The sequence below is a fragment of the Rhinolophus hipposideros genome, assembly GCF_964194185.1.
Source record: "Rhinolophus hipposideros genome assembly, chromosome: 2".
NCBI lineage: Eukaryota > Metazoa > Chordata > Mammalia > Chiroptera > Rhinolophidae > Rhinolophus > Rhinolophus hipposideros.
This window is the reverse complement of record NC_138048.1, coordinates 37,624,292-37,652,120: the sequence shown is the minus strand read 5'-3', so window position 1 is coordinate 37,652,120 and position 27,829 is coordinate 37,624,292. Positions and strand designations below refer to the sequence as shown.

The following is a 27,829-nucleotide window of genomic DNA, read 5'->3' as shown; positions in this document are numbered from 1 at the left end:
ACATTTATCCGCAACCGCCACATCCCTGCCCTCCCTCACTTTCACCTGCCAATTCTTTTTTGGAATATACCGAAGGTCTGTTCCTTGAGCTGGGCCAGCACATCAACTAGCTGAATGTCAGCTGACATGTTCTCACAGAACACAAGCCTCTACCTTACCTCAAAGAGTAAAATTCTGTTCTTGATTGCCTTTAGTTCTTCCTATCTTTCTTTCTCTGGCTGATCTTTTCTTCTTTCTTTCCTTCAACTGGAGAAAACGTGATTAACCCAAGAGGCCCAGGAAGGTAAGTGCTGGGGTTAGAACACAAAGCACCTTTACCTCTGGTTCTATGTAACAAACTGAGCAAGTACAGGGGGACTACCTATTTTCCCTGCCTACGCTCCCCGACCTCGCCACCCACATTCTTTTTAAATATGTATTTTCTTTTTCAATTATAGTTGACATACAATAGTTTCAGGTGTACAGCATAGTGGTGAGACATTTCGAAAACTTATGAAGTGATCACCCTGGTAAATCTAGTACCCATCTGACACAATCCATAGTTATTACAATATTATTGACTATATTCCCTATGCTGTATTTCACATCCCTGTGACTATTTTTATAACTGCCAATTTGTATTTCTTAATCCCTTCCCCTTTTTCACCCGTCCCAAAGCCCCTCCGATGTAACAACCATCAATTTGTTCTCAGTATGTAGGAGTTTGTTTTCCTTTTGAGATCCAGATTCTTCACATTGTTTATGTGCGTGTAATTATTTCCCATCAAATTGTAAACCCAGTCTTGGGTTCCATTTTCCATTTGGGGAATGATAGGAACAACTGTTTTGGAAGGTTACACAAAACTCAATTTGGGAAGAGGAGCCCAGCTCATATGCCTCATTTGCTCATAAGGTGAATCCAACGCCAGCAGCATTTTGTCTTGCCAGAAACCCGGTCAACTATGCCGGGTGAACTTGGAGCTCTGGTCGCCAGAGGGAGCGCGGGTTTGCGGAGCCAGGAGTGTGGGCGTGGACGTTGGCGTGGGCGTGGGCGTGGAGCTATCCGGAGTGTGGCTATCGGGCGTGTGGCTATCCGGCGTGGGCGTAGAGCTATCCTGCCTGGCCTTGGTGTCTTTTAGGGCTGCACGGGTCCTGTTCCCGACATGGGCGACAAGTATGCTACCCTGAGGCGGGCCCAGTTACATCTGGATTTCATCCACGCCAACTCGTAAGTGCCTCGGCAGAATCTGAACGGGGGAAGGTCTCCACACAGTGAAGAGTTTGGTCCATCTCCTTGTGAAATACCAGATTGGGAGAAAACAAAAAAACTTAGTATCATGGGTTTATGGCAGTATTCTTTATTTAAAGTTCTTTAAAAAGAAAAGCAATGAAAAGTGATAAAGGTATACATTCTGAGCCAGACTAAACTCTTTTGTTCCCCCCCCCCAACTAATACCAAGTGGTAGAAAGTCCCCACAATTAACACTCAACAAACTGTTTTATTGTAGGTCAGCATAGCCCTCATTTTACCAAGGTTGCCTGTCTTTGGTGATATCTCTGCCCAATGCTGACACTTTAAAGATTAAAGTTGCTTCCAGAGAGTAATTTCTATTTATTGATTCCAACCTCTGTGGCCTCTAAAGTCTTTCCAAAAATGTAACCTCTCTGAGGATAGAATTCACACATTTTAGTTATTACTAGGGCATTCTTGCTTCTCTTTCAGGTCCAGGTGCCTTTGGCGACTCATTAGGTGTAATTTCAAATACTCAGACAGTGGTTTTCTATTCCGTCTGTCATTTCCAGCACGGGAAAGCATAGCAGAGAGTGCTGTGTAATTCATAGTGGTGTGTTGCTTTTTGGGAATCTTTTAGTATTTGGATTTACTAAAAGTACTGATTGATGTAAGGGATTCACCAGATTTGAAACCACAGAGTTGGAAGTGTAAAGAAAGGCAGGGACAGCCAGCCTTGCTGCATGGGACAAACTGCAATTCTTGCAGGAAGTACAGTAAAACACGCAGTGTTCAGCAGATACTTTTTATTTCTCTATCATGGAGAATAATTTCAAGCACAAAAGGACTGAACAGAGGAGGAAGACAAATGAAGAAACAGGAATTTTGAGTTGAGTTGAAGAAAAATGATAAGCCAAGTGCAGGAAGGACTGTGCATTTTATCTCCAGAAAGTTCCTCAACTTCTGTTCTGTAGCTCCTGCTATTGCTTCCCAACCTCCCCCAAACCACCTTGTTGTTCCCCCTGCTCTGCTCCATTATCATTGGGTGGTCTTGTAACTTAGTAACAAAAGTGAACGGGTGCATGAAGCAACAGCAACAAAATCAGACACAAATTGGCATCTGTGGGGACAGAGCCCCAGAGAGCAGTTTCCAGGCTTTCAGCCTTACATGGAAAGGTGCTGGAAAGGCGCTGACTCGGGTAGTAGGTGGCTGTCAGCTGTGGCTAATTGACCATCAGCTATAACCAGTTAGTCAGTTAGCCACTGATATACCTGCCACGGATGTGCTGGTTGCAGAGTCGGGAGTCGAGTCGGTTGGTTGGCAGGCAGAAAAGCAGACAGCCGGTTGCAGGTCGTTTGACTCCAGCTCCAGTGAGACTATAGTGGTGTGACTCCCCTACCTATGGCTCCGTGGGTGTTCCTTTTTGGCCTCACCATCTCCTGCATTCTTATGTGGGGAGCAGGACTAGAGAACCTGCAGGCCGCCCCGCACAACAAATGGCAGAGCGAGCCGGGTCTTCCACACGACAGCATCGTCTCAGCTCTCCTAGATAGATTTTTGTTTGAGACTTCCCTCAGTAAAAACAGGAGTGATTTTGGTTGTTTCCGTATCTTGGCTATTGTGAATAGCGCTACCATAAACATAGGGGTGCATATATTTTCTTGAATTAACGTTCTGGATTTCTCTGGATAGATACCTAAGAGTGGAATTGCCGAGTCATAAGGTAGTTCCATTTCCAGTTTTTTGAGATACCTCCCTACTGATTCCATAGTGGCTGCACCAATCTGCAATCCTACCAACAGTGCACGAGGATTCCCTTTTCTCCACATCCTTGCCAGCACTTGTTTGTTGATTTATTGATGATAGCCATTCTGACCGGAGTGAGGCTGTATCTCATTGTGGTTTTTATTTGCATTTCTCTAATGATTAGTGAGGCCCAGCATTTTCTCATGTCTGTTTGCCATTTGTATCCTCTTTAGAGAAATTCCTCTGCCCATTCTGTTTGTTTTTATGGTGTTGAGTTGAATGAGTTTTTTTTTTATAAATTTTGGATATTAACTCCTTATCAGATGTGTCATTGACAAATATCTTCTTCCATTGAAATGCCCATCGGTAGATGACTGGATTAAGAAACTGTGGTACATTCATACAGTGGAGTATTACGCAGCCAGAAAGAAAAATGAATCGTACCATTTGCAACGATATGGATGGACCTAGAGAACATTATGTTAAGTGAAATAAGTCAGACGAGAAAGACAAATACCATGTGATCTCATATGTGTAATATAAAGAATAGAATAAATGAGCAAACTAATCAGAAACAGTCTCAGATGTATAGAAAAAAAGCTGAGGGTTGCTAGATGGGAGGGGGGTGGGATGAGGGAGAAGGTGAGGGGACTAGAAAGCACAAATTGGTAACCACAAGATTGCCATGGGGATACAAAAGACAGTTTGGGGAGTACAATCAATAATGTTGTAAAGATTTGGTAGGCTATCCGGTGGACACTTGTCTTACTAGGGAGACCACTTCATGAATGGTGTAAATGCCTGAACACTGAGCTGTACCTCAGCTTCATTATTCACCATTATGAAGCTAATGCTGAATACTACTGAATGGCAACTATAATTAAATATATATGTATAGTCACAGGATGTGGAGTACATCATAGGGAATAGAGTCAGTGGAACTGTAATAGCTATGTACGAAGTCAGAGGGATATTATAATGGGGGAGGGGGTTACCACTCTGTGAAGGGTGTAAATATCTAACTATTACATTGTTTTGCACACCTGAAACTAAAAGAACAAAACAAAACAGGAGTGATTTTTTTATTTCTCCCTTGCTTCAGCCCCACATCCAATCCATCATCAAGTCCTCTTCATGCTGTCTCTGACTAGTTTTCAAATTCATCCATTCCTCTCCATATCCATTGCCATCGACTTTAGTCCAAACCACTACCATCTCCCTTCTGGACTTTTCCACATAGCCTCTAAACTGGGTTTTCTGCTTCCCATTTTTGCTCCTCTATGGTCCATTTTCCTGAAAGCTGCCAGCATGAGCTTTTTAAAAAGTAACCAGATATGCCACTCTTCTTAAAACATAACATTGGTTTCCAGTTGCATGTAGACGACGTCTGGGTCCTACCCATGGAGTAGGAAGCACTGCATGACTCGGCCATCCTGCATTTCAGTGTGATTTCTGTCTTACCATAGCCAGAGCAGACTGGCCTCCTTGGCTCTTTTCTGCTTCAAGGTCTGTTCACCTTCTGCTCTTGCTGGAAAGTTTTCACCCTGGCTCTTCAAGGGACGGAATTCTCCTCATACGTTAGGGCTCTGTTTAAATACTTTCTATGAAGAGAGGGTCTCCCTGACCACCATGCCCTCTGCTCACCAGTTCCTCTTCCTCATTTCCCTTCCTTCATAGCACCTAATCACATCTGTCATGTCTGCTCAGTGTGTTTGTTGACTTGTGTATTTTCCATATCCCCCACTAGCTTGAGCCCCAAAAGGATAAGGACTGTTCACTCCACACTGGCACATGACAGGCAAGCAGTAAAAATCTCTTGAGTGAAATAGTATAGAAACTTCTGTGGCATTTTTTTTTTCCTGGTTAGAATGATTGCAGTGACTTTCTTAAATTGTTTATAGATTGAATTTTTGTATATTGAATCATGCATTTTAAATTCACTAGAAAGGCTTGTATTTTAAAATGCTGCTTTTGTAAAGCATATCACCTACACTTCTCTTTTGCTTTATTTTAGATTTTTACATACTAGATTTCTTTTGAGTGAAGGACACCTTTTTGCAGCAATAGTATTTAATAGTTTATTTATTTTTTATTATAAACTTGAAAGCTGACTTGGGTCAAAAGAGCCCTCATTAGATAGTGGATGGGGGGAGAGGGGTTCACAAAGTGTGAGGGATATAAATGATAAACGTCTAAGTATTACTTTGTCTTGTGCACCTGAAACTAATAAAAAAAAAAGAGCCCTCATTAGCATGTGTTTAAAGTTTAAAATTCCAAAAAATGGATATATGCATATATTTAAAAAAAATTCAGCTAACATGTTGCCCTGGGCACTGAGGTATTTGGAGTCTCTGAGACATTGCACATGGTACTTCCTCCTCTACAAATGAGCAGATTTTTTTTTAAATTTATTTATTGGGGTGACAATTGTTAATGAAATTACATAATTTAGGTGTACAATTCTGTATTACATCATCTATAAATCCCATTGTGTGTTCACCACCCAGAGTCAGTTTTCCTTCCATCACTATATATTTGATCCCCCTTACCCTCATCTCCCACCCCCCCAACCCCCCTTACCCTTTGGTAACTACTAAACTATTGTCTATGTCTATGAGTTTTTGTTTCTCATTTGTTTGTCTTGTTCTTTTGTTGTTTTTGGTTTATATACCACATATCAGTGAAATCATAGGGTTCTCTGCTTTTTCTGATTTATTTTGCTTAGCATTATACTCTCAAGATCCATCCATGTTGTCACAAATGTTCCTATATCATCTTTCCTTAACGCTGAATAGTATTCCATTGTGTATATATACCACAACTTCTTTATCCATTCATCTATCGAAGGACATTTTGGTTGTTTCCATGTCTTGGCCACTGTAAACAAAGCTGCAATGAACATTGGAGCACACGTGTCTTTATGTGTAAATGATTTCAAATACTTTGGGTAGATACCCAGGAGAGGGATTGCTGGGTCATATGGTAATTCGATTTGTAATTTTTTGAGGAACCTCCACACTGCCTTCCATAGCGGCTGCACCAGTCTGCATTCCCACCAACAGTGTATGAGGGTTCCTTTTTCTCCACAGCTTCTCCAACACTTGTTACTATTTGTCTTGTTGATGAAAGCCATTCTGACTGGGGTGAGGTGATATCTCATTGTGGTTTTCATTTGCATTTCTCTGATGATTAGCGATGTTGAGCATTTTTTCATATGTCTATTTCCATTTGTATATCCTCTTTGGAGAAATGTCTCTTCAGGTCCTCTGTCCATTTTTCAATTGGGTTGTTTGTTTTTTTGTTGTTGAGTTTCATGAGTTCATGGTATATTTTGGACATTAGACCCTTATCGGAGGAACTGTTTGCAAAAATCTTCTCCCATTCAGTCGGTTGCCTCTTTATTTTGTCAATGGTTTCTTTTGCTGTGCAGAAAGTTTTGTTTCATATAGTCCCATTTGTTTATTTTAGCTTTTACTTCCATTGCCTTTGGAGTCAAATTCATAAAATGCTCTTTGAACCCAAGGTCCATAAGTTTAGTACCTATGTTTTCTTCTATGCAGTTTATTGTGTCAGGTCTTATGCTTAAGTCTTTGATCCATTTTGAATTAATTTTGGTACATGGTGACAGATAATAGTCGAGTTTCATTCGTTTGCACGTGGCTATCCAATTCTCCCAGCACCATTTATTGAAAAGGCTGTCTTTCCTCCATTGTATGTTTTTAGCTTCTTTGTCAAAAATTATCTGTCCATATTTATATGGTTTTATTTCTGGGTTCTCAATTCTACTCCATTGGTCTATGTGTCTGTTTTTCTGCCAATACCATGTGAGCAGATGTTTTTTGATAAATGAGTCACTCTTGCTACCTGTTTCCTAAGTCTAAAAATAAAACTGCATACTGACTCTACCCTTAATGCTCTGATAAGGTTGCTGATTGAGATACCCACATCAGGAAATGAAAAGCAAGTGGGAGACCCTGAAAGCAGCCTTATTTCACCCATCAGCATTCAGCCTTCAAAATATAAACAATGGTGGCCATCTAATATGTTCTACTACTTAGGACCTGGCATGAGGGCGTACAGGAGGTAATTCACAAGGTTTTCTAAGGACAGGCTTTTCAGAGGTGAAAGCATTCCACAGAAAAATATAGATTCGTGGGGCAAACCAAGATTTCCTGCTGGTGTCAGTGCCTGCAGAGGGAGTCTTAAGTAATGTCTTTTTTTTTTTTTTTCTTAGTGTCAGACATACAAAACAATGTAATAGTCAGACATTTATACCCCTCACAAAGTGATAACCCTCTTCCCCCGCCCCATCTACTACCCCTCTGACATCGTACATAGCTGTTACAATTCCATTGACTCTCTTTCCTATGCTGTACTCTATATTCCATGACTATATATATGTATTAAATTATAGTTGACACTCAGTATTACTCCGCTTCAGCTTCAGGTGTACAGTGCAGTGGTCAGGCACCTACACCGTCCATGAAATTGTCTCCCTAATAAGAAAAGTTAGTGGGCCAGGGTTTTGATCAAGATTTTTCAGAAATAATTTGGCCTTAAGTAGTACAATTTTAAGGAAAACAATATTTGAATAACTTGAACAAATGCTTATAAAGCAATTTTAAAATGTTGACATTTGCTCTAAGTACAATAAGGTCGTTGAAATCTCCCTTTCCTTCGGGTAGACAGGGTATTTTGGCAATTGAGTTTTTAGCCAAGGCTTTGTCATGGCATGCATGTACTTCAGAATCTTGACTGTGCTGAGAAAGTTGTTTCTAGAATAACTCTTTAATTGATTGTCTAAAACTGGAGAACACTTGTCTGCAAGTGTCTTGAACCTTTTACACTGATTACAGAGTTAGTTTAACTTTTGGTTTTCCCTCTGTTTCTTCCATCAGCACCACTCACAGTTTCCTTTTTGGAGCACTGGCCGAATTGCTGGACAATGCAAGGTAAGCTTTATCTGTGAAAGTCACTGTGGCAACCTCATGATATAAATCAAGTCTAGTTACTTACATTTAAAGATGAAAAGATAATGTCGTTATTTTCCCCACCTGAATTATTTTGCAACTTGATTTCCTATAAAAGCAAGATATAGGAAAAAGAACAGCTGAAAGGAGGAATTATTCATCTTTATTAATTTGTATATATGGTCAAACTTGAAGTTCAGGGAAATTGAATGTCTGTTTCTGTCTTAATAATCATATGACAACAGATATTCATTTGGATATTTTTGAGTTGTATATCAATGTACAGTATATTTTGAGAATTTAGACTTGGGTCTGCACATTTATTGAAGTCTGCATCGAAACGAATTGCATAGTTAAGGAGAAAATAGCTAACTCTTGTGGATCACCTACTATGTATAAGACCCTGTTCTAAGCACCTTATATATGGTATTAACTCATTCATCTTTACAACAACACTTAGAGGTGGGAATCCTTATCCCAATTCTACATATGTGGATGTTGGTGTGCAGAAAGGTTAGATGACTTATTCAAGTTCATACAATTGATATTTGGCAGAGTTAGAATTCAAATTGAGGCTGTCTGACTACAGATCTCCCTTACCCCATTTTACTGTCTCTGACAAAGGCACTGAAGTTTAAACAAACTTCTTTAACAATTTAAAGCCCATTTCATAAGTGTATTTGTGGGGGCTTGTGAGGGAGTCAGTTTTCAGCTGACAGAATACAACATTTGATTTGTTTTGTATTTATATTTCCCTATAACAGAAGATTTTTACCTGTCTTTTCTGTGTAAGGCAAAGTCCACTCAGGAAGTAGTAGGCAGTTGTTAGATCAGGCATCTCAATAGAGAGAACTAAATTCCCTGCCACAGGTTGATAAATGTATTTCAACTGTTTGCATTTGTTCCCCGTTTTGGCCTCAGAAGAGAGATGACTGAGTGTGATCGCAGGGACAGTAACTTAAGCAGCCATCCAGAACTTTCTGCACAGCACTAAGCCCAGCACTAAGTAAAAAGTCAGTGGCTCCTCCTCATATGAAATTCTCTCTGTAGAACTAATGGAATCATAGTTATCATAGAAAGGGAGGGAAGAGGAGGAAAAGAATGAAGTTGGCTAGTCAGGAGAGCCCTGAACTCAGGAGAAGTTAGCAGGATGGCGCCAAGACACATGGACGTTCCCAGTCTCTATAGTTCAGGATGGCTTCTGTTTGCTTTTGCTCAAAGCTCTGCAGCAAAGCTCCTTTTCTGTCTGTTAGTCCTTCCTCCTGCTGAATGTCCATTTCAGCAACTTGACATTTGTAACTCTGAAAGAACAAATCTCAACTTGGACATCTCTAATTCTGTAAGAACACATTTGTCTGTTTTGTCAACTGTCTTTTCTCCTCTGAAGTTGTTTCACTCATTCTCTCAACCCAGGAGGACAGGTAAAATCAGAATATAGAAGAAATAGAACTGAGGGAACAATTCGTGTAGTAGAGGGTGATTGACAAAGAAAGATTGACCAGACTCAGGGGATTGAGAGAAATGTGATCAATAAAGCAATTCTTAGAGCAACATTTCTAAACTGGCAGCCCCCTGACCAAATCTAGCCTGTCTCCTGTTTGTTCGATTCGATTCGTAGTGAAAGTTCACACAGTGTTTATAAGGAAAAGAAAGCAAAGAAGGAAGCGTTTGTAAAGTTTAAGAAACAGGAGGTGCCATATAAAAAATATCTGGATCCCCTGCATTTGTTTATTTGTTTTAAAGATTAGAAATAGAAACCTTGAGGCCACATTCCTCAGTGAGATCAGGTGCATAGCAGCTGTTCTCTTAGAACCAGCCTATGCCTTCACCTTGTGCCATTTTTTTTTCTTTAGCTTTACCATTTACAATATCCCCACAGTCAGCCTGAACCCCTCAGTTCCTCTGACTTCCATGGACACTTGAGTTTGCCACTACTGCTTAGATGTTAGTATTTGACATCAAATGGAGCTGTTTAACAGACTTACTCCAGATGTTCAGTTGGTATCATTCAGAAGATCTTCATATTGTCCCCGTGTTATTCTAAAATATCAGTGTATTCAAGATTTTGATGATTTCCAACGTTGTCAAAATTAGAACTGGAAGATATTAGAAGACTATTGTAAGAAAAGAGGAAAATATATGACAGTACAGGAAGGCGTGGTTAGGGGCCTCTTCCTGATACAACAGTTGGTCAGGGAGAAAGTACTTGGGCTAAATTATAAAGTTTATTGTAAAATGTTTTGTACTGTAAAAGTGAATTATTCTTTGCCTTATCCATTGGAATTTCTGTATGAAGAAACCATTTGAAAACGTCCGTTACAGTACTTTGGCACTTATTGAACACCTATTATGCACATGGTACTTTGTACAATGCATAATTATTAATATATAATGGAAATAATGATATCTATATTTCATGGGATTGTGGTAAGGATTAGAAGAGAATCCTTCTAATATCCAACATAAAAATAGTTCAAAAATACTTCCTTCAGTGCGTACCTGACACAAGAAAATGCTCAAGAAACAGTAGTGGTAACACCCTAATTTGTTTATTGGAGGAGCTGAGAAACAGCAGTTGGTTAGAGGAAGGAACCAAGAGGCTAACTCTGAAACTGGGTATGTAGAACAAGTACAGTGTACGTACTTAGATTTCTTTGGGGTATTTTTGTGTTGAGATTGATGGACATTTTGGGAGACTCAGATTTCCCCATCAGACTCTGACTGGTTGTTTTTATTATTCTGAGCTTCCTTTTAGACTCTGCATTTCCTTAACATGACCTCTTCCACATGTAAGACCTTATCCCTTATAGGTCTTTCTCCTTTCATGATCTTGATACTGAAGCCAGAATCTTCTGCCTCTTTCTCTTTTCCTTTTTAAAAGTTTACATTAAAAATGCACAAATAATATCTGTGAATTATAGAAAATTGAGAAAATTAAAAAAAAGAAAAGGAAAACTAAACCGGTAATTTTGTCACATGTTGTGTGGGTGCCAGCATACTTCTCCGTAAAAGGCCAGATGGGAAATATTTTCACCTTTGCTGGCAGTGTGTTCTCTGTTGAAACTATTTAACTCTGCCATTGTAAGTGTGAAGGCAACCATAGGCGATATGTAAATGATGGGCGTGATTGTGTTTCAATGAAAGTTAATTTACAAAAAGTTTGTGGGCCAGATTTGGCCAACCTCAGAGATAGAGAAAACCACTGTTAACATTTTGATTTCTTTTATTACAGGTAAGCACATATATGCTATATATGTTCTTAAAAATATGAGCATACGGTACATATTATTTAGTAATTTGTCTTTTCACCTTTTTTAAAACTAAAATATATCATGAAATTCTTTCTCTGACTTCTGGATTATTCTCCAACTGGTTTTTAAAAAACATTCATATCTATTTTGTTGAGCTTTTTGTGAAACTACCACTAGATTCCATCTCTTCTTTTGAATATCTGAATTTTAGGCTTTGCAACATTTTCAAATTATGAGTGATTGATCGTAGATCTTAGTACGTCACGCAGAGTGAAACATTTTAGTAATGAAGTTGTTTTTGAAGCAATTTAAGTTGATTTCTCTATTGTTTGTATCTGACAATAGGTTATGGTTCACCTAAGCAATTCAGATTAATACATTTTTTTAAAAACATAATTTCCTGTTAAAGTAATGATATTTTCATATTGTTTCCAGAGATGCAGGGGCTGCAAGACTTGATGTGTTTTCAGGTGAGCAGATTTGCTTTCTTCTTTTTCTTTTTCTAAGGGAAAAACCTGTAGTTATTTTGCTTTTATTTTATTTCATGAAATCACACCATATTGTATAGATCTTTAATGTAATCAAAGTGCTTTGTGAATACAGTGACCCTGTGGGAAGCCAGGTGGAGAAAAGTACACTGCAAGAGTGAAATTGTTCACTTGTCAGAGGACTCATTTGCAAAATTAGATCTTTCAAAGTTTTGTGAAAGCATTAGAGTGATTTGGAACAGTCAATTTGTCTGCCATGAGAAAACAGTTTTATTTTAAAAAGCATATTAACTTAATGGCTTTTCATAATTAAGTGTACATCATTCTCAACTTATCACAGTTTTAAAATGCGTAAGTGAATGCGCAGTATGAATGTTTGAGTGCTATAAAATTCAAACCAAATACGTTTTCTTCATTAACTTCATTTATAGTCACCATTTATTGCACTTATTAGTTCATTTCACTAGAATATGATGCAAAGGAAGTTAAGTTCTGTCATCCAGCCCTGTAGTTAACACCACCTAGAGAGATGCCTGTGGTGTTACAACTGATCCCCATCCCAGTTCTGTCAGATCTCTTGTAAATTTTGGCTGTTGGTCACAGGCGAGAGAAGAGGGTCCATAATATAAATCTGTAACTGTATTTAAAAAGCAACTCAGTTCAATTTAGTTTTCTAAGTGTTTACAATCCTCTGCCAGGTGGGTATTTATGGTTCATGAGGGAGGAATATATGGACATTTTGAGAGACCTGAGGGAACATAATACATGACATTCTTCTTCCCTTTCTCTTCTCCAAGTTCTGAAAAGGGAGAAATAAAACAAGAGAGTCAGTCTTTCCTACTGATAAGTGCTGGGTTGGAGTCTGGAGCTTAGTGTGAAGGGCTAACAAACTTGGTGGTCACACTTCAGGACTAACCACTTGTCCCCCAGAGGAGTCAGGCTTCCCCTTGGAACTGCAGTGCCTTGGGGAGAGCGAAGTAGACCTCATACTCTGCAGGCAGCTCACTCCCAAGAGGGACCATGAGAGATCTGAACGGAGCCTCCCTAAATTGCCAGGCAGATGAGTGAGCTCATGGCTACAGGGAAAAGTGATCAAGAGACAGGGAAGGGCCCCTTCCCTAATACTAATTGAACTTCATCCCACATAGAAGGAAACAGCAATAGTGGAAAATCTTCCCTTACATCTCCAACTATATAGAGTCAAACAGAATAAGTGCCTCTTGCTCAGGAGAAACTCAAAGTGTGGTGGGAACACCGAGAAAGTATGCCTCATATTAAAGAGCTAGGACTTCAAATATGGATGTGATTTTTGTCAAGTAGTATAGGAAGAAAGGAATATTCCTCTCTGAGGAATTACTGTGAGAAAAAGAACGGAGGTAGACTCATTCAGAGATTCATTCATTTATTCAATAACAATTTATTGAGGGCCTATTTTGAATGAACCACGTAATTATTCTAGGGCCCGGGGATAGAGCATTCCAAAATATTTGATTAAGTCTGTGTGCTCATGGAACATGCCTTCTAACGGTAAGCGACAGGCAGTAAAGAAATGAACAAATACATGATATACCAGGCAATGATAAGTGTGGAAAGGGAAAAAAAATAAAGCTGGATGAGAGAACACAGCGATGGGCAAGACGTACCATTTTTCACAGGGCGATAAGGGAAATCAGCTAAATAGGTGATGTACCAGCAAAGACCTGAGTGATGTGAGAGAGTGATCCATGCAGATACTCGAGGGGAAAAGCATTCAGGGAACAATGACTGAGCTAAGTGTTGGAGCCAAAAGGATAATACCACACTAAGGTTGTTTTTTTTTCCCCCTGTAGACAGTGGACTATTGAAGAACTTTGAGCAATGTCATTTGGCAAATTAGAAATGTGCTCTTTTCCTTTTTTAAAGATACTCCCGCAGTAACATAAAGGACGGTCTGTAGAAATGTGAAAGAAGAGATAGTAGGAAGATGGAGCTATGGAAATGACCTACGTAAGATTTTATGAGAATTTCAATGAGGGCAGAGGTCTTAGAAATGGAAAAGGGAGGACAGATTTAAGCTGCATTTCATTCAGAGCACACATATTATGATGAAGGGTTGAGAGGAATTATCTGGAATCACAACGTTAACAAATGTAACCAGAATTCACACATTATGTTCTTTTGTGTCTGTGGCAGGACACCAGCAGGACGTGACTGGTATTTACCTCACTTTTTCTAGCACTTGTCATTGTCGTAACAAATAAAAAAGAATCGTCGCAATTTGATTTCAAAATGGCACTTCTTTCTTTAGTTTTATGTGTTTTGTGAAAAACTGAACTTATGATTTTTGATTTTGTATTACCTATTCATGTTATATTTTTAAAAATTTTTATTGCAGCAAACAATAATACGGATGTTAACCAAGCAAATTGATTTTTCCTTAAAAATAAATAAATAAATAAATAAACCAAGGCCAGGTCTTATGCGCCAACATATAGAATTTGTATGGGCATGCATAGTTTATTTAAGCATTGGGCTAGTTTTCAAATCATTTAATGAGGCTCCTGAATTATTCCCCAGTCTTAGGTTTTCTTTAAGTAATTTGAGGGATGTAAAATTCAAACTAAATATATAGTTAGCCAAGGGTGTTTTATCTGTTTGTGTGTATTAGTCTTAGTAAACATGGGTGTGTATTAATACATGTGTCTTGAGTGCTTACCAAGTGGTAGGCACTGGGTAAGTGCTGAGTACACACTGTGCCAGCTTTTTACTTTTTTTTTTTTTGGCAAAAGGAATTGTTTCTTTTATTTTTCTGAGGTTTCATTGTTAATACATAGGAATGGAATGGACTTTTGTACATTGATTTTTGTAGCCGGCAACTTTACTGTATTCATTTATTGTTTTTAATAGCATTGTGGTGGAGTCTTTAGGGTTTTCTATATATAGCATCATGTCATCTGCAAAAAGTGACAATTTAACTTGTTCTTTCCTTATTTGGATGCCTTTTATTTCTTTCTCTTGCCTGATTGCTCTGGCAAGGACTTCCAACACTATGTTGAAAAGCAGACGTGATAGGGGGCAGCAGTTTTTCTCTCTCAAGTTTTTCTCTCTCTTAGAACTTAAAGGGCTTCAGTTTTTCTCTCTCTTAAAATGTGTATATGTGTTTTTTTTTGGCACCGTGTGTGTGTGTGTACGTGTGTGTGTTTATATATTTATATATACACTCTCATAATTGTGAGGGCTAGCAAGTCTGAAATCTGTAGGGCAGCTGGCAGGCTGGAAATTCAGATGTTGCCGTGCTGGGTTTTAAACCTTCAGGACAGACCAGCAGCCTGGAAACTAAATTAGGGTTTCTGTGCTGCAGTCTTGAGGCAGAAAATTGCTTCTTCTTTGGGGACATCTCAGTCTTTGCTTTTAAGGCCTTCAGTTGATTAGATGAGGCCCACCCACATTATGGAGGATAATCTGCTTTAATGAAAGTCAACTGATTGCAAATATTAATTATATCTACAAATACTTTCATAGCAACATCTAAGCTGGTGTTTGACCAAAAAACTGGGTACCGTAACTTAGCCAGGTTGACACATAAAATTAACCATCACAGAGAGAGAGGGGGGCCAGGTTATAACAGGTAAGCAAGATTTGTTAACTGGTTTGGATTTCATCCTGTGGGCCATGAGAAGCCACGCAAGGGTTATAAGCAGCAGAGTAGTGAAATGCACAACTGGCTGCAGACTGTCTGTACTCTGATTTTAGTGGGAACAAGGGGTTAGGGTGCTGTTGCTGTAATCCAGAAGGGAGAGATGATGGTTTTCTGAACTGAAACAGTATAGTAGGGATGGAGAAAGTGGTCAAATCCGAGACATTAAGGATGTGGAATTAAAAGTCTGTATATGGGCGAGGATATGGAGAACTTGCTCACCCTGAGATTTTGACTGTATATGTCTCTTGGGCATTGTGGGTCTTTCTCATCTATTCACTAAAGGAGTGCCCTTCGTTGTGTAAGCTCCTTTCATGAGAACTATATCCCAAGAGCTGCAAAATCAACTGTCATAACTATGCAGAGCTGCCTGAGGCCTGGATCAGATAGTTCCCAATTCTCAAGAACATTAGGATAATTGGGGGTTGTGCTTTTATTCCTGAGCCCTACCCAAGACCAATTCATTCATGATATCTCCAGATGATTCATATGTGTGGCCAAGGTTGAGAACTGCTGCATTGTGCAAAGACCTTCACAAGAGTTGGATTCCCTTTGATGAACAATGGAGAAATGCCAGCTTTAGTCAGAGGGAGGACTGAACAAAGCAAATACTTAAAGGGCAGGGGTTGGAGGAATATTCTGACACAGAAGGTGAAGTAAGTAGACCGGATGACCAGATATAGAGGAAAACTGGGAAAATAAGATGGTAGGGACGATACAGAGGGTTTATAGACAGGAAGTGAATTAGAGAGAGGAGGAGGATTTAGAAGTAAGCACCTGACCATAAAATTACGAACCCAGAAAGCTTAGGTGTGTTTCTTAGATATTCATGAATTATCTTGAACATTATTGAATTTTTAAAATATGAATTAGAGGGGACTGTTGCACACATGTGTTGACTTAACAAATGTGCCAGAAATGAATCGATAAGGACAGCATTAGCAAATCAGTGGCTGCCTGGGATGGGCTGAGGATGATAGGGCATAGACAGGGCAGAAGAGAGCGATTACAAAGGGACACAAAGAAACATCTGGGATGATGGGTATGTTCATTGCTTTGATTGTGGTGATACTTTAATGTGTATATACATATGTCAAAATATACCAAATTGTACACTTTAAGTGTGTACAGTTTGTGTGTGTTTGTGTGTGTGTGTGTGTATAAGCTATTTCTCAATAAAATTGTTATAAAAAAAAAAGTGCTAGAACTCATATATCCAAATGTCAAAATTACTTTCAGGGCCAGATTATAAACCTTGCAGTAAAATTAGTCTCATTAGTTTTGGTTACACCGTTAATTTTTTTTTTAAACAAACGATTATATTATATAACTTAATATCTCTTAATCATCAAAATTGATTCTAAATAACTTAGCCATTTTCAAAAATCAAATGCATCTTCAAGTGGCAAATATTTGCTGCCACTGAGAATGATGCTCAAATGGCTCTTATGGGAATTAAGTACTTAGAAAAGAGCCTGATGAATTTAATAAGAATGGCCTAGATTGACTTTAGAATTAATGCTTTGGTGGAAGGGAATAAAGGTTGATCAGTTGGTTAGAAGGATCCTGGGGTCACATCACTGTCTACCTTTATTCCCTCTCCCAGGGAGGAAATACCTGAAGTTTAAAGGACCAGTCAAGTTCCAGAGCAGCGCATGTCATTCTGAATACATAATTTATTAATGTGTAGATGTTTTATGTTAATTCAAAGCCTTTTTGTTGTTTGAGTGTTTTCCCCCTGCAGTTTCTTGTGAAAATGTAGTCAAACCGCCTTTCTGAACTCTATCATTGTGCCATAACACTGTCACTCAGTGGCTGCATTTGAAGACGAATAATTATATGAGCAGCATGACTTTTTGACGAACAAATTAACCCCAATATTTATTAATAATAACTGTTTTCTTTTACAGTGGCTAATGAAAAACTGCAGGGTGGGTTCATGTTGTGCTTTCTGGATGATGGATGTGGTATGAGCCCTGGTAAGTTAATTGTTTAGGTACCTAACTGGCTGTTAGAGGAAACAGTCTGAAAACTCATAAAATAAAAATAAATTGAGCTATCTATGCAAAAACAGGTATGAAGCTATTAGGGAAAATAAACCCCAGACTTAACATACTGTTGAACTTTTTAGATTTAAATATTTCAGCTGTCAGAGTAAATTCATTGTAACCATCTAAAGCAAGACAAAAAGGGAATGTAAATAAATATTGCCAGAAAAATGAAAGACAGAAGGCACTCAATTATTTATAAGAAACAGCATCTGGAAATGAATGGAATGCAAATAGTAACTGGTTGGACTCTGAGCTTGTTTTTAGACCATCTTTCAGATGTTGCTTGCAAGAGCTCTGAGGCAGTTTTCAATGCCTGTAGGCTATTTTTTAATTTTCTGTTTAACCTTGGGGTAAAGGTCACCTCTCTTTGTTTTTAGCAGTTTGTGATTTTTCTCTGCATGTTCAAAGGTTAGTTGCTTCAGTTGAATGTACCTATCATAATGAATATATCTACAAAACATTGCATGACTTATCTTTTTATCTCCAAGGCTCTCATAAAGCCAGCACATCGTAGGTGAGCTACACCTGTTTGCTGTGAAATTGAAATGTTCATTTCCTCTGATGAGGGCTTTGAGTTATTTGGGATAGCTTATCCTGAATTCTTATAACACTTGTCTATGTCCCACAAGCCAAACTTTTGACCACTGACTGTGTTTAAATGGTGAGTGAGTTCAACTAACAATGGAACCATTCTAGTCAGTCCCACACCAAAGGAAAGACGGCTCATTGGTGCTGATAGAAAGTAAGAATACAAAGTAAAACAGTTATCTTTTTCTGAGCGTCCGAGGTTCCCCCTTGATCTGAATCATCAAAGAACATTTATTAGCAAGTTTAGAAATGCTCAAATATACTACTCTGTTCTTGTTCTGACTTTGGATAATTTTGGTTTTTTGCGTGATTTGGCCTCTGACCTTTACTCCTGCTGCTCACTTCCTTGCCGATAACACCCCAGCGGCACTTTGCTGGCTGTACATCACTTGAATCTCGTCTCAGATACCGCCTGATGAAAGCGGCCTTCCCTGATCATTCTGTCTGCAGGCCACACTCCTCTGTCACATCACCCTGGTTTTGTTTCCTTGTTTTATACTCTCAGAAATGAGCTTGTTTATTTGCCTACTTATTTCAGCCTGTTTCTCTTACCATTGCATAAAGTGGTTAAGAGCAGGGCTTATGTCTGTCCTATTCAGGATTCTGTCCCTGTGTCCAGAACTCTGGCCACCATATGATGAAAACTATACGGTTTGGTCTTTGACAACTCTGGGTTGTAATCCTGCGGTAGCATGTATCAGCGTATCAGCTGTGTGACCTTAGACAGAGTATATCAATTTCTTAAATTTTCTCATCTATGATATTCAGATCATAATAATACCTTCCTTGGAGTTCTGTTATAAATATTAAATAGTTCAAAATATATAATACAGTACCCAGCACATACTAGACAATCAATAAGTGGTAGCTAGTATTGTCATTATGGGCACTCTCACCTAATACCTAACCCCTGAGAAGAACATGTGATTGAATAGCCAGTTAGCTTTTGACAAGCAGAGTTCCTGGTAGCCTTTACACTCCCGTACTGGATATGACTAAACTACCACCAGACTGACACAGGGTCCTCTGGAAAATTCTAGAGTATGTGTTCAGTTAGGCCAATTGGGAGAGCCATTTCTATCTTTTCCTGTTTCCCTGGGATCATTCCTGTTTCTGGAAGTATACATTTTCTGAGGTCCATTGAATTCTCTAGAATTTCAGAATGCCCTGGAGAGCTCAAGAGTCTAACTCTGAAAGTCTGAAACAAGTAGCCCTTTTTTGCCAAGTAGTATCAGAACAGAAGGCATTCTGGTTTTCTCAGTTTCACATGGGGCTGGATAAGAGCTAAATCCATGGAAAGTTACTAGTGGAACAAATAATCTTAACACTTACAATTTATTCACATTCATCAAGTGCCATGTGTTATATTCAGGGTCTCACAAATACATCATCTCATTTAATTCATTTCATTTATCTTCATGAATAACTGTGATATAAGTATTAGTAGTTTCCTTCTAGACACAAGAAACTTAACATTGAGAGTTTTAAACTCTTATTTACCCCAAGCCACATGGCTAGGTCTGTTTGAAGAACTCTAATACTGTTAAAATTCTAGTCACAGATTATGGAGCCTGACAAGGATCCTTGTTTCTGGGCTGACCCAAAAGGTATGCATTTGTCCTAATATCCTGAGATACATGTGACATCATGACAGCTAGACCTCCGGTCACTGTCATGATTCCTAACCACCTTACATGTCTTTGTTACTTGCAGAGGAAGCCTCAGATATAATTTACTTTGGAACATCCAAGAAACGGTTATCGACCTTAAAGTTCATTGGGCAATATGGCAATGGTCTTAAAAGGTGAGAATTTTTTTTCCTTTATGGCATACATTGATATTGGAAATAATCATTAAAGGCAATCTTATTCAGAATGGTCCAAGTTTGTAAAACCTAAAAACATATATAAATTTGGGAGTCCTACCTTGTTTTGGAATCTCCATACCATAGCTGACTTGGATCTTTACATTTTAAAAATTAATTCTCAAATAGATGATGAATCTTCTTTCCAGGATTGCTGTGCTTTAGAGCTTCGTTATATCACTATGTCCTATTGTTTCTCAAAGCATAGTTTAGTATATGTGTTACTTGTGCCCATAGCTTATTTTCTTAGTATGCTGCAATGAAAGGCAAGGGTATAAGGTCACTATCACCACTGTGGCACCTGCCAGGGTCAGATAATTGTTGTTTTCTTCAGCCCCCATAGCACCTTGTGTCCAACAGTCATGTCTCAAGCAGGAGTGTGGGGCTGGATTAATTCAAATCCATCTGCTCTACTTTGAGAACGAAAGTCATATTATACCTCTTAATGGTGGGTCAGCAAACTAATGGCATTATTTCTGAGGAGAACAACCTGTTCCTTCTTTTTAGTGTTTGCGTTGTAAACTGTTATATTCTTGATTTTCAATATAGTGGATCCATGAGGATTGGAAAAGACTTTATTCTTTTTACAAAGAAGGAGGAAATGATGACCTGTGTGTTTTTTTCTCAGACATTCTGTGAAAGAGAAGGTCTGAGTGAGGTAAGAGTTGAGATTTTCCTTCAGTTTCAATGGTAACGGTGTTGTTTTCACTTCCCATATCAGGGGGCCATGTGTATCATGGGTTCTTTACGATTCTGATTTGGAAATTTAGGAATATGTTTTGAAAGTGGAGAGAGGGTAGCTGGCCATTCTGGTGTTATTGGAAGCCTCTCCTATCTCCTATTGACCCTTTCTTGAGGGTTTTCAACTTCTAATCATTTTGTAGAACTTTATTTTCCTTCTCCCTACTCTCAGATCTCCCAGAATAAGAGGCTCCTTTTGGCACAATGAACTTTTTCCAAAGAAGTCTGCAAAACATTTCTACCATTATGTGCTATAAACAGATTATCATTTTTAAAATAAATGGAACATTGAATTTAAAGACTTGGGATACAACAATCTAAAGAAATTGAATGTGAAGTAGAATTAAAACTATAACTGTAGTGACCTTAATTTCAACTCCACTTGATGACCCAGAGACATTTTATTTATCTGTGGTGTGTCTGAGTTTCACTATTAAGAATATCAGTTATAATTCAGTGCGGAAAGTACATGTTGAGAAACTGATGTCTGCCTAGCACTGGATAGACACTGTGGAAAGAAAACAAGCAGAAAACCATCTGATTATCAAAGTGTTTTCAGCACTGTCACAAAATAAGTCAGACCTATATGAATTGCATAAATAACAAAGCGAAGGTGTTTAAAAAGAACAATGAGTATGTGTTCCTGCTGTTACAAATTGCCAAAAGCAATGATATGGATGGAGAGATTAGAGAGCCTTGCTTGAGTGGTCAGTGAGGGTTTTATGGCGCAAGTACAACCTGCAACTGGAAAGGCTGATTTATAGAGAGAAATGGCACACAGCACATCTCAGACCTAGAGGTGAGTATGGGGTTTGGAGGGACAGTATGGAAATGTGAGGTGGCTTAGCAGGAGCACAGCATGCCCACAGCAGCAGTGCAGTGGGGCTGGTAATAGGAATAGTCTACAGGCAATAGGGAGTAGCAGAGTGCGATTCTGACATGAGGAGAAGTGAAACTTTAAGCTTTTATGTTGTGCTTGATATAGGTAAATGGCATGGGAAATTGGGCCAAAACTTAGGTTATAGCTTTCCTAAAGTGGACCATTCCCCTCACCTCACTTTTTTTTGGTGCTATCCAGCAACCTCTTTCCATTTCCACAGAGGCAATGTCTTTAAACAATATTAGCTGATTATTTTGATATTTTTTTTGGTATGCTTGTGATGCTGCTTCTTGATTTGATTTAAGCATTGTCTATTAACCTCCCATGATAACAGAGGAAAATTTATCGTTTTCTTTTTCCTTTGCGCGCCTCTCTCTCTCTCTCTCTCTCTCTCTCTCTCTCTCTCTCTCTCTCTCTCTCTCTCTCTTTCACACACACACACACACCCTTTTAATTTTCCTCCCTCAACAAAGCTTGATTGCAATTATGGTTACAGTATTTACATTATGAGACTGTATAAACACTGTTCACAATTATACCATGTCATAAACTATTTTTTCTTTTTTTCATGCAACTTTTTATTTTCCCTGGAATTAATTCTCTGCTTAGTGTTCTTAATGTATTTCACTACCACTGAATATTTGCATGGTTTTCTTTGTCGTTATCATTTCTCATGTGTTGCAGCTCACTTGTCTGCTTCCCATGGGTGGTGTTCAGCTGCCATCTTGGGATCTGCCCTTGCCACTGCCCTGGCGAGTTTCTTCACCTCTCTTTTGTGTCAGATCTCAGATCCTAAATCTCATGCGTTCTTTCATAGCTTTGTCTCTCTTCGTGGTGTAATATATCCTCCAGTAGCTTTCTGAACAAGGGTGCATGAGAGATAAAATATTTTTAGACCTCACAGGCATGCATGAAAATCTTTTCATCTTACTTGAAAACTTAATGATAGGTTGGTTTGGTATTATTTCTAGGTTGGAATAAATTTTCCTCAGAACTTTGAAGGCATTTCTCCATTATCTTCTGATTTGTAGTGTTGTTACTGAGATATCTGAAGCCATTTTAACTCTGGGTCTTGTGTGTGACTCATTCTTTTTTTTACCCCTCTACTTTTTGAATGTCAGTAGAATCTTCTTTGTTCCCAATGTTCTGATTCCAGCATTTTGCCTTTGGGTGAAGCTATTTGCATCCATTGTGCTGGGTGCTTGTTGTATGTTTTCAATCTGGAAACTCATATCCTTCAATTCTGGGATATTTTTCTGTAACATTTGATGATTTCTTCCACCCATATCCTTTTGTAATTCCTGATTCTTAGCTCTTAAATGTCTGGGACCAGTTCTTTAATTTTCTTATCTTTCCTCTCCTATATTTTGTCCTTTGTATTTTTGTTTTGTTTTCTGGGAGATTTTATAACATTTACATTCTAACACTTTCATAGAAATTCTTTTTTTGTAATCATATTCTTAATTTCCAAGAAGTCTTTTATATTCTCTCAATGTTACTTTTGAAATGATATGTAGTTCTTGTTTCATGGATACAGCATTTCCTCTTAGAGCTCTGAAATACTATTAGGTTGGTGAAAAACAATCGTGGTTTTTGCAGTGATTTTTAAGCTTTTAAACTGCAGTTACTTTTGCACCAACCTAATAACAATGATTAATTTTTTTCAGAGGAACTGAAATTTTCATGTTCCTCTTACAGTTTTTGTTTCCACTGAGTTTTTGTTTATACTTGTTTATTTGGTCTCTATTTATCATATTAGATGCTTTTCTTGGATGGTTATTCATTTTTGAATACAGTAAGTCCTGAAAGTTATGGGTAGGTTTTTGGAAACTGACTTTAAGCAAAACGATGTATAATGAAATCAATTTTACCATAGGCTAATTGATATAAGAGTTAAGTTCCTTTAGCTGACTTCTGGTCACAAAAACATCACCAAATTTCTAAATAAAGACCCCAAGCCCTTCTAATATTAAACATTGAAATAAATGTGATCTACATATACATTTAAGAAAGATGAGTAAAAACAAATAACAGAATTCGTTTCCAACTCACTTATACCAGTGCAGGGTCTCCGATAGTAGGAGCCTTTGCCAGCAGGGCACAAGGCACAAACCCACCCTGGACAGGACGCCTTTTCATCTCGGGGTGCAATCACACACCTACACTCAGAATGGAACAATGCAGCACGACAATTCACCTCATGTATGCATCTTCGGGGTATGGAAGGACACCAGCATACCCAGAGAAAACCCATGCAGACATGGGGAGAACATGCAAACTCAACAGACAGTGGCCCTGTCCAGGAATCATTTTTTTTTTCCTCATCAACATTGTAGGAACAATGTTGAACAAAAGGACATTATTTGAGAATCTGCTGTACTTTAAAGATTAGTCCAGTAAAATGCCAATTGAAAGTTCTGAGAATGTGAGGGCTTGGCAGCTATGATTGTCACAATAACGAGATCTAGCTGGACTGTGTTATTGGGAAATCCTCAATGTATTTTCTTTATGTCTTTCCTTCTGGGCTGGCCAGATTTCTCAGAGAAGACTCCTGCAGTCTTCTGCCTGAAGACCTACCTGACAGCTTTCTGGGAGCCAAATGGGAGAAGAGATTTGGTGTTCTCAGTATCATTCATCTATATCTATTTCTCTATCTCTCTATATCTATCTCTTTCTGTATATATTTGTTTGTTTTTTCTACTGAATCCCTCTAATTTCATTAAGGTCCCCTGACAGCTGTGCCCAGTATGTCATTTAACCCAGAAATGCTTTGTCCCACTGTTTCCAAAGAGTGCCTATCTAGTCTTTGTGGAGGTGGGGGAGGAGCTATTGTCAGATGGGGGTCTGGATGCACTTCCAGCTCCCTTCCCCCTTTGCCTACCTCTAGAGTTAATTTGTGCCATCAATTTCTATGCCTTTTTAAGGGATTATGAATTATAAATCAGGCTGGTTCTTCTCTTTTCCTTCATGGGCTTTGGATTGGTTTTCTTGGATATGCCGTCTTCTACTTTTCAATTTATGTAATGCCGATATTGTTTCCTCTGCCATTCCACCTGTATTTCAAAAGAGTAGAAGTAGATTCCATCTGTCCCATTGCACAATCGAGCATTTTAGAATAAAACCCTGACTCTACTACATGTTTGTTGTGTGTCTCTTCCTCATAAAACTAGAATACAAGAGGGAAATAAACTTTTAACTTGGTGTTTGGTAATTTGGCTGAAGAGTGGACTGAATTAGGATCAGTCAAAAAGAATGATGGCTTTTATTTGTGTGTTTTATAGTAAATTGATTTTTTTTAATAGGTTGTGGTTCCAATACCTTCGTGGTTAACAAGAACCAGAGAATCTGTCACAGATGATCCTCAGAAATTCTCAACAGAATTGTCTATAATTTATAAGTACTCTCCATTTAAAACCGAAGCTGAATTAATGCAGCAATTTGATGTAATCTATGGGAAATGTGGTAAGATCATCAAAACTCTGAAATTTTGATGGAAGTATTTGTTTTCAGTGTCTTATGAAAGACACTACGTGTATGTGTTCATATTTATTCTATTCATAGTATTATGTGGAATGTCACATGAGGCGAGTCATTTATTTGATAAATGAATTATATTTCATTTGTATTAAGAGAATCCAAAAATGAATACCTCTGAGTCCCTGACACTAGGAGAAAGGTTTATACTTGCATGAACTTGGTGAAAATGGATAAGAAGAGGACGATGCAAGCTATAACCACAGTGGCTTCATAGTCCCTACACCAGACAGCAAAATTCTAAGATACTTAACTGCTGCATCTAAGGTTAGATGATCCCAGGGTTGTAAGAGTTAGCTATTTATAAAGTAGTGAATCTAGTTTTCTGTGGAAGTTGAATCTAGTTTTCTGTGGAAGTTAGCAAAAGCTTTATCGATATTCTTTTCCAAATTAACAGATCTTTCATTATTTCAACCTCTACCAACTTTCTACTCAACATGTAGATTGTACTGTCTAGTAACATTTTCTAGTGCCAATCTTTCTCTAGACTTTCACCGCTTTTCATATCTAGAAGCAAACATAACCCTACTCTAGAGAAGCTGTGTGCATTCTGCTTTTTGCAACTCCTTGATTTATATAACGTTTATGCAGAAATTCTGAGAAAGTTGTTTCTGACTTAGCCTACATTACTTTCATTGTTTCTTAACCTGCAGCATTTTAATAGTGATTTTTACCATTTTTCAATTACAGTTGACATTCAATATTATTTTATATTTGTTTTATGTATATAGCGTAGTAGTTAGACATGTATGTAATTTACAAACTGATCCCCCCAGTAAGTCTAGTACCCACCTGACACCATACATAGTTATTACAATATTATTGACTACGTTCTCTATGCTGTACTTTACATCTCTGTCACTATTTTGTAACTAACAATTTGTGCTTCTTAATCCTTTCACCTTTTTTGTCCAGCCTCCCTACCCGCCTCCCATCTGGCAACCATCAATTTGTTCTCTGTGATAAATGAACAATAATATTGACTAGTTATTTTGTCACAAAAAAGGATTTATTTGAGAAAAAGAAAAACGAAAAGGAAAAAGGGCTACAACCTAGCACCAGCCTGTGCAGACCTGGCAAGCCACATGTACGTTCTGGCTTGAGTGCTACGATGGATGATACTTAAGTAGGGAGATAGGAAGTTAGAACCATAGAGTTTTATGAAAAGGAAGGTGGGACCATAGAGTTCAACTAGGTGTTTTCATGAACTTTCATGAGTTCATCTCCTCTCATAGAACTCTCAGTCAGTTTCCTTAAAAGTCCCAGTTCATCTTTATCACCTGTATCTTAATAATGATATTTTTATATCATCCTTTTCCCATTCTCATAGAGGAAAAATAGTGGCAATTAAATAAGTCTTAATTTTATTAACATATACACAATATACTTGGAGGACAGTTAATGTAATCTCTTAGTTGATTTCTAATTGGGATAGTCTCTACAAATACTAATGGAGAGTGCTCTATTTCCTGAATACTTTTCTAAATGGTTTATAAAAATTAACTCATTTAATCCTCAAAACAACTGTATGTTTTGGATACCTTATAAGTTCCACTATATAGATTAGAAAAATTAGGTTCAAAGAGGTTAAGAATCTTATCTGAGGTTATTGCACTAGTAAAGGGTTGATCTAGGATTTAGACATAGACAGGTAGGCTCACAAATCCAAATTTTTAACCACTATGCTCTTTTTCCTTGTTTTTAAACACTACCAAAAAAAAAAAATAGAAACGTCTAATTGGTTGTTCTTTTAATTTCTCTGGCATTCCTGTTTGTCTTCATATCATAAACAACCTTGTAAAGAATTCAGACTTTTTGTTAACTGTGCTTTAGATTAGGGGTCAGCAAACCATTTCTCACAGGTCAAATCTGGCTCCATACCTGTTCTTATAAATAAAGTTTTATTGGAATGCGGCCACACTAATTCATTTATGTATTCTCAATGGCAGCTTTCACATTACAGTGGTAGAGTTGTAAGTAGTTGTAATGCAGACCATATGGCCTGCAAAGGCTGAAATATTTATTACCTGGCCCCTTACAGGAAAAAAACTTACCAACACTTGTTATAGGGCCTCAAAGCAATATTTTATATATGTACAAATTTTAAAAACTCATCTTTATTCTTATGTGCGTTGATTTTAGTTCTACCAATGGAGCTTTACCTATAAAACAATTTGGCTAAGGCTCATAACAATTTCATAATGCAAATTTTGAAAAGAGTGCCCAAGTTTAAGAATCCACATTGCAAGACATACAATGAATTGAGTAGTAATAAGTAGTGCTATACTGTAGAAACCTAACACTGTTTGGCAGAAAGTGGTGTTTGCTATAAGACGTATATCGTGGAAGTCATCCAAGCATATTTACTGAAGTACAAAGGGAAATTTGGCCTAGAGGAGGCTTAAATCAATAGATGGAGTATTGTCACCATGATGAATATTTAGTGCAGTTAAAATATTGACAAGTCGAACATCTATTTTCTAGGTACTTTGCTGGTGATTTATAACTTGAAGCTTCTGCTTAATGGAGAACCAGAATTGGATATTAAAACTGACAAGGAAGATATACTGATAGCTGGAGCTCTTGAGGAGTGAGTAATGTGTGTGTTTGACAAAATGTCTCTCAACAATGGTGCAGACCTGTAGTTAGGAGCCCTGCATCCTGGTTCTATGTCAGAGGTTACTGGGCTTTAGCACTAGGACAAGTCATTTTACCCCAGTTACAGATGAAGTAAGTTAGACTAGATCACTGGTTCCCAAACCTGACCGAACCTCTGAGTGACCTGGGCAGCTTTTTAAGAAGTATAGGATCCTTATCCAGTTGTCTATC

The 27,829-nt window shown here is 38.1% G+C and overlaps 1 protein-coding gene across 1 annotated transcript in view; it reads left to right on the top strand.

Moving 5' to 3' along the window:
- Positions 1-1,122: 1,122 nt before the first annotated feature.
- The window catches only part of MORC1 (MORC family CW-type zinc finger 1), a gene marked incomplete at its 3' end in the record, with an annotated part of 160,187 nt that continues 133,480 nt past the window's right edge, over positions 1,123-27,829 (top strand). Inside the window, exons 1-8 of the mRNA XM_081077229.1 lie at positions 1,123-1,207; positions 7,856-7,909; positions 11,614-11,648; positions 17,253-17,321; positions 19,695-19,785; positions 20,395-20,503; positions 24,769-24,928; positions 27,485-27,590. Of these exons, the coding sequence (XP_080933355.1) occupies positions 1,143-1,207; positions 7,856-7,909; positions 11,614-11,648; positions 17,253-17,321; positions 19,695-19,785; positions 20,395-20,503; positions 24,769-24,928; positions 27,485-27,590 (689 nt within the window). The 5' untranslated portion in view covers positions 1,123-1,142. The remainder of the gene's footprint in view (positions 1,208-7,855; positions 7,910-11,613; positions 11,649-17,252; positions 17,322-19,694; positions 19,786-20,394; positions 20,504-24,768; positions 24,929-27,484; positions 27,591-27,829) is intronic.